At 37.9% G+C, this 7557-nt stretch overlaps 1 protein-coding gene across 5 annotated transcripts in view; it reads right to left on the bottom strand.

Moving 5' to 3' along the window:
- Positions 1 to 108: 108 nt before the first annotated feature.
- ripor1 (RHO family interacting cell polarization regulator 1) overlaps positions 109 to 7557 on the bottom strand; it is a 61025-nt gene continuing 53576 nt past the window's right edge. For all 5 annotated transcript variants that reach the window (XM_076886164.1, XM_076886163.1, XM_076886162.1 and 2 more), the window contains 4 exons: positions 6075 to 6271; positions 5735 to 5818; positions 5497 to 5587; positions 109 to 4937 (listed from right to left, as the gene is read on the bottom strand). In XM_076886164.1, the coding sequence (XP_076742279.1) occupies positions 4840 to 4937; positions 5497 to 5587; positions 5735 to 5818; positions 6075 to 6271 (470 nt within the window). In that variant the 3' untranslated portion in view covers positions 109 to 4839. The remainder of the gene's footprint in view (positions 4938 to 5496; positions 5588 to 5734; positions 5819 to 6074; positions 6272 to 7557) is intronic.

Raw genomic sequence — 7557 nt, 5'->3', positions numbered from 1 at the left:
GGCTAAAATTCTACTCTGTGTGTGTGTTTGTGGGGTGGTGGTGGTGGGTGGGTTAACACTCAGATACACAGAGCTCTTCATCTAAAGATGATCAATCGCACAGGAAGCTATCTTACAATGTTTTAATAGTTTTTTTCAATATACTTGACACAAGAATGTTTGAAAATACATCTCAGAACACTAGAAATAAAACATTTGTTTACAATGTTTCACAATTCCCCAAGCTTGATAAAAAACAATTGCATACATGTGTGTCCTGCAATGGGATTTCATCACTTCACATTCTCTTCATTCTTAAAGTATCTCATTTCTGTCTTATTGCATATCTCTTATAAAAAAAAAATCAAGGCACTTAAAAACTGAGATGCCTTGATTGCAAAAGGAACATCTGTAGATTTCTGTTGTCCTATAGAAGTCAGTGTAGTAAGAACATTAAATACAGTGGTAGCATTGATATATACAGTGATTCCCTGCATGACATCAACTCTATAACAGGATTCCAGTGACAGTGCATTCTGGTGATCTTCTTAAATTGTATAATCAAACCAAAGATCATTATGGATGCTTTGAAGGAAATTCCAAGTTGTTTCATTTTTTTCTCCTTTTTTCCTCCCTTCAGCATTTGTGATATGCATACGATAACTACAGCTGTAAAACACTCTCTTTTCTGAATCTATAAGTACTAAAATGTGACATCCAGCTCATATTTCATGAAGTAAAATAGACCAAAGTCCCACAGTTTAAATCTTTTTTTTGTTGTTTTAAATCTGTTTGCCCAAATCCCTACCATTTAAATACATTTTTAGTTGGCTTTTCCTCACAACTCATCTCAGATGGGTGACAAATCAAAGGAAAACAATAGTAACATGCATGATCAATACATCTAACTAGAACAGCTTCAATACTCCATCAAATTGATTTGAGCATCTGGATCTCTACATTTTGGTTCAATATCTCTAACAGCCGTTCAGTTGGGTTAAGATCTGGCACTTGTGTCTAATTTTGGAAGGGACCACTCCCATCAGGAGAGAAAAGCTCGCTGAATGCATTGCGATGACTCACAACTTTGGATTAATTTGATTAAATGGACTTAATCCATTAGGTAGTGCATTAGGAACCTAGAAACACATAAGGAAAAAAAATATTCTTGTTAAAAACTGCCATCAAGCATCAGTGAGACTAAAACTGCTGAGTTTGATATAACAATGAAAAATCAGACATTGTCATGAAAGTTCACAAAGCAATAAAAGTAAAATACCAGGCCTGCAGACACTATAGCCAAGTTAGTGCCTCACTGAACCACTACAAAAGTCACAGCAGCATTCTGAGGTAAATGCAACTGCTAACAAAAACTTTCACAATTACAAAGTCAACATTTTGATTCTGTATAATGTTAACAGAATTAGTTTAGTTTAACTGTATGCTACACTTTGCTTAATATAGAGTACAGCTGAGGCTGATGGGAATCAAATTTTGCAAAACCAGGTAGACATACTCAAGTATGACCCCATGATGGCAGTAGAGGGACAGTCCTCTTCCTTGCACCATTCTGATCAAAGATAGTCTAATTCAAGACCTTCCATCTGATAGCACAGCTATAACTGCTCATCTGTCAATGTTAATCCAACTGGTCTTTATCACAGTACTAGTGTCATACAGTATGAGATTGGGATATACAGCTGTAGGCCCCAAGTTAAATTCCAGTAATGGTACTTAGCAAATGAGAAAAGGCAGTATAGTGACATTAGCATCAGCAGTGTCACTGTAAAACTATTATAAGAATGCATTAAAGTGAGGAACTGAAGTCACTTGGACACTTTGGCATTTTCAGTCATATGTGTCATCTGTACATTACACAACATGTTTGTTTGGACTCTGTGTCCTGGTACAGTGTCCGAATCATGCTGTATCTAAACAAAGATTATTATTACCTGCATGATCCACAAGTACAAAACACTTTTCCCCCTTGTTGTTTGTTGAAAAACTAATGTGCTTTAAAAATAAAGGTCATTTTTTAAAACTCAATTTTTATATATATATCTATCTCCATCAGCCAGAATTACAGTGGTCTGCATAATATTGTGTAGCATTTTCTCAAGCTGCCAAAACAGCTCCAACTAATTTAAGTGTGGACAGAGACTCTGTAGGGATCCCATGACACCCTGCAGATCTGATTGCGATCTAGGGGAGTGTACGGATCGGGTTCAAAGGTGGGATCTTGGTTTTCTATTCCTGAGCAGTTGTTTGGGTGGTAGAGCTCAGTTTCTTGCCAAGTCTGCCAATGTTAAGGAATCACTGCTACAAGTTGGTGTATTTGGTTTGCAGTAATGTTTAGGTGAGGCGTACATGTCAAAAATAAATAGCAGGATCCACACTTTCTACAGGCACAGTGGACGTTTAGATGTCACTTCATTTTTGTAATAGTCTGTTTCTGATTTCACTGCACTAACCGAGATTGCCCCTCTCTACATCAGCCTTATTACGCAATTCTGAGCAGCTTTTTGGTTCAGCTCTGTTGAAAGAGCCAACCAACTAGTTCCCATGACATTAACATTAATAACAAAAAACCCAATAATACTATCACATACTTTGCTTTCTAAAGTGCTGCTCTCATCCAACATGTCCTGAGACACACGAGGGCTCTCAAGCGTTAACCTCTAAAAATCTTATTTTAATGCACAGTGATGCGGCATCGCTTACGGTGACAGTAAGCACTCCTTTGCACTCAAAAATAAAAATCTCAAGATATATTCCATAACTGTCTTTGCTAATCAATTAAATGGTCTTTGAAGCATTTCTGTACACCATTTTTCTATCCCTTAATATCCTTACATTCATAATCTTCTAGTCATTTCTGTGATGAAATACAAAAAAAATGCATATTATTAAATTCAAGAATATGTGTATTTTAAGAACAAACCAAAGTTTTTTCCATATTTAAGTTAGTATGCATTTCCACTTCAGTGAAGGAATGTCGACTTCTGCTTTAGTATTTGTATTTGCAAAAAGGTTTGCTCTTGGACTTTGGTGTTTTGGCTCACACGATGAACTCTGCCTCAGAGAAGGCTGATGTCTTTAGTTAATCTACCAACTCCACAGACACACTACTTTTTAAACTGTAGCATGTTCTGTTCATTAACTTTTCATGCGTTACATTCTTTGGTCTTTGTTTTTGGTGAGATTTGATTAGAATGTGTTGCCATGTAGAATACACCATGTAAAAAGTTCAGGTGTAAAGTCATCCTGCACCTCTTCAGTCAGTCTGTGTTGCTTGTGTTTACTTCGTTGACACTGACAGAGCTCAGTTTCAATATCGTGTCATAAAAAGCAGTATCTTCATTTTAGACATGTTAATTCATGCTTTTAGGTGTAAATATACTTTAATAGCTTCACAGTTAGCTAAGAACACTTTGCAAAAAAAAAAAAAAAAAAAAAAAAAAAAATGCTTCTTACAGCATTTCATCTGTAAAAATGTCAAATTCTGGTAAGCAAATAATGCAACATTAAGGCAGATTTACAAGCAACACCATGATAAAGTGTCTGATGGGCACTGTGTATGTAGTTTTCTTTTAAAGAACATAGGCTAAATGGTAACCATCACTGCAGACGTTCCACAAGCTGTAGTTTGTCTAATCTTCACTTGATGCTTGCTCTAAAGGCGAGGCCACCCATAGATTCCCCTGTTAAAATGTCCCAGTTCAGAGCAGAAATAAACAGGTTTGCAATAACTATAAGTGGGGGAGGGGCTGGTTGTCAGTCACCCTCCATGACATGTTCATTACATTTTGACACTTTGTCTTGGCACAGGGAGTTATACCTAATAGATGTCTGCTTAAGTTCCACGTCCACCACGTAGAGTTACTAAACTGGACCTGCCATATTTGAGCTAATAAAGTATGCGCTACAGACCACTTGAGAAATCTATGTGGCAGTGTTGGTAAATGTAATTTTAGTATGTTCTTATTCTGTTACTTATCACTACTTACCAGACTTGCCTGTGCATTGCAGGTTAGAAATCCAGCTAGCTAAACAAGCTTAGTTGTTAGCTTAGAGTTTAGTAGTATAAAGTTAGCAATTTCCTGCTCCAAAAAGCTAACATGGCAGTGGCAAGAATGCCAAAGTTTACACTTCATAATGTGGCGTCTGACATCACCATGTCCATCATTCATATGCAGTCTATAATGTGGTCCTATTTTTAAAAAAAAATCATTTGGACTTGGCTTCAGATCTATTCAGTAGCAAGCAAGTAGAAGTACAGTAAATAGTTACTTTGACAGTGACATGTGGGGAGATAGTCCAAGCAGCCTTTAAGCTAGGCTGGAGACAGCAGCGCCCGTTAAGAAAACACATTTTCATGTAATAGCAGAAGTCTAACTCCCACTGGTATATGACTCTTAGTGTAGTGACTGTAATATCATTGGTAAAAACCCACAGCTTTCTAGAGCATCCAAAGAAATAGTAGTAGCAGTAAGTAAACAGTATAAAGATTTAACATTTTGCGCATTTGTGGACCCAGGAAAATAATTATAAACAAGGTGACTCTGAAAAGCTTTTGACTTATGATGTAGATGAATATTTTACATTATTAAGACGTCTGATGCATTTCTTGTTTGCAGCCAGTGTTGGAGTTTGTCCCTTTGAGTTTTGTTCTGACAGGATATATACTGCATTTAACACATTTTTCTTTATGTTTTTAGCTACAGTCGTAGCTGAAGAGGACAGTATACCCTATATTCCTGTGACACCATGTCAAAGCATTGCAAAAATGACATTATACTCTCCAGTGTTGTCACTGAATTTTTGTTTTCAGCAGCTGTAACCGCCTGTGTGCATGTTGTGTTAAAAAGCTGTGCTGGCCATGCTTCCTGGTGCAAAAAGTCTTGAGATGCTGTCCTGAGACGTCTCCACGTGTCTATGGGCCATCTTCCCTTCCTCACCTGCTCCACAACATGAATGGAAGAGCAAAGAAAATGTAAGAAATAAATTAAAGGAGGAAAAGACTGGATGGATATGTTCATTTTCTCCAAAGACATCTGTACCGGTCAAAGACAAATGGAAGAAAATAAAATATAGATTTCATTATGTCTGCCTTAATTATCAACTTGTAGATGAATGCCACAAATAGATGAATGAACAGATTAAAACAAATGGATCAGAACTCTTACAGTCACGTTACTGTTGCTTGTGCATTATTCTCAACATTTACATCAAGGCATATTAAAAAAGGTTCTCATTTTATAGTGCAGGTCAATATTACTCCCAGTTAAGTGACCATTATGTCAAATACTATTAATACTGAGACAGATAAGTTGGGATCCAATTAGCAATTCTCAAACCTCGACAGTCTGCACAGAAGTGCATCATTACATTTTAGAATATGTCAGAGTAAAATGAACATAATAGAAATGGAGTATAACCAACCATAAAATCCAAACTACAGTCTGAAAAGAGTTAGTCTTGCTGTTCTATTGTAAATAATATGAAGTTTATTATTACCAAGCACTAGCAGTGTTTGTTTGGCAGCATCTCGTACTTCTTCCTTGTCTGCCCGGCAGAGATACACCAACTGATCAATGCTTTCTTTGGCCTGGAATAATAGAATGAATACAGTGACAAATGCATTTTGTATAATACACTCCAAACAGAGTGCATACAGACAGGTGTTTAAATGTCACCTTTATCAAATCAGAACAGCAGCTTTGGATAATAGCATAAACTCTGTGCTTTTTTGTACCTTGAGACAAGCTAAAGCTTTGCATCCACACACTCGATTGTCCACATTCTCATCTTCCAGCAGCTCCAAACAGCTGACCAAAGCCTGAGAAGGACAAGATGCACAAAATGTTTCCAGGCTTTGATACACCAGTTATGGGGTTGTTACTGGCTTCTGCAGCACACACCATGCACAGGTCTATATACAGCAGGATCAAAAGGTCCTTTTGCCATTCAGGAAGAAAACAATTAGGACAATTTAGCAGGTAACATTTTTTACAGAAGAAAAAAAAACCCCCAAAAAACCCCAGTGAAAATCTTTCTCTCTCTCTCTCTCTCACACACACACACACACACCTCACCTGTTTTCTCTGTCTGGGCTGAGCAGCGAGGCTTCTCAGTACAGAGCTGGCAGAGGCAGACACTTTGCCCCGAGGATCTTTTAGTAATTTGGCCACGGCATGAATTCCTTCTCTCCTCAGGCTGCACTCTGCAGGGCGGCGTAGAGCATTGACAATCACATCCTGGTCAGATGACGCCAGGTTCTGTACCAACCATACTGTTGAAGGAAGGTTATTGGAGGTTATTAATAGCACAAGTTTTACTCTTGTTTTTCCTTTTAAGCCATTTTTACACTACAGCCCTGAAACCTCATATACATCACACAGCTGAGCTGTAATGAGAAATATATCCAAAACTTTTGGACCATAACATAGTCTTTCTCCTGCTAACTGCCCTACTACATTGAATTTAACTAATGCGGGAACAAATCAGGCAATTGCCTGGCTGGATTGTTGCTTCCAGCACACTCCATGGGCCTGATCTAATAAACAGAGCTACAGAGCTTCATGCCACAACTGCAGATTATTGCAGAAACGAGTGTAAAATTCTTCAAGATGGATCAAGTAATGTAATGACAAAAATAACATTGCAAATGCAGGTTTTTACACATGTGATCCTCTTTGGAAACAGCATGGGAATTCAGAGAGGTAGCTGATAAAGCATCAACAGGTTTCAAGAGATTATAATCTCTACTGTGGAACACACCAGAACTCAGTTTGTAATAGCTGACCTGCAGGATGTGCAGATGCAAATGTTTAATTGAAAATAAAAATATGAAACCTTTTAGTTATAAAATTGTAGATATTTTTGTTGTCAATTATGAAAATGTTCACTTTAATAAATTTTTATACATACATCTGGAAAGAGCAGGAAATAGTAGGCTACCACACATGCACACACCTGCCATGCTAACAGTATACTCACAGCTTTGGAAGTGAAAATGAGAGCATCTGGTCTCTTTCTTTCACTCTTTCTTTCTCTCACACACACACACACACACACACACACACACACCCCCCCCCCCTACAGTGGGGCAAAAAAGTATTTAGTCAGCCACCGATTGTGCAAGTTCCCCCACCTAAAATGAAGACAGAGGTCAGTAATTTGCACCAGAGGTACACTTCAACTGTGAGAGACAGAATGTGGAAAAAAAAAAAAAAAAAATCCATGAATCCACATGGTAGGATTTGTAAAGAATTTATTCGTAAATTAGGGTGGAAAATAAGTATTTGGTCACCTCAAACAAGGAAAATCTCTGGCTCTCACAGACCTGTAACGTCTTCTGTAAGAAGCTTTTCTGTCCCCCACTCGTTACCTGTATGAATGGCACCTGTTTGAACTCATCATCTGTATAAAAGACACCTGTCCACAGCCTCAAACAGTCAGACTCCAAACTCCGCCATGGCCAAGACCAAAGAGCTTTCGAAGGACACCAGGAAAAGTATTGTAGACCTGCACCAGACTGGGAAGAGTGAATCTACAATAGGCAAGCAGCTTGGTGTG

This window comes from Maylandia zebra, linkage group LG7 (genome assembly GCF_041146795.1).
Source record: "Maylandia zebra isolate NMK-2024a linkage group LG7, Mzebra_GT3a, whole genome shotgun sequence".
In the NCBI taxonomy this organism is placed as follows: Eukaryota; Metazoa; Chordata; class Actinopteri; order Cichliformes; family Cichlidae; genus Maylandia; species Maylandia zebra.
This window is presented reverse-complemented; position numbering and strand designations above follow the sequence as displayed.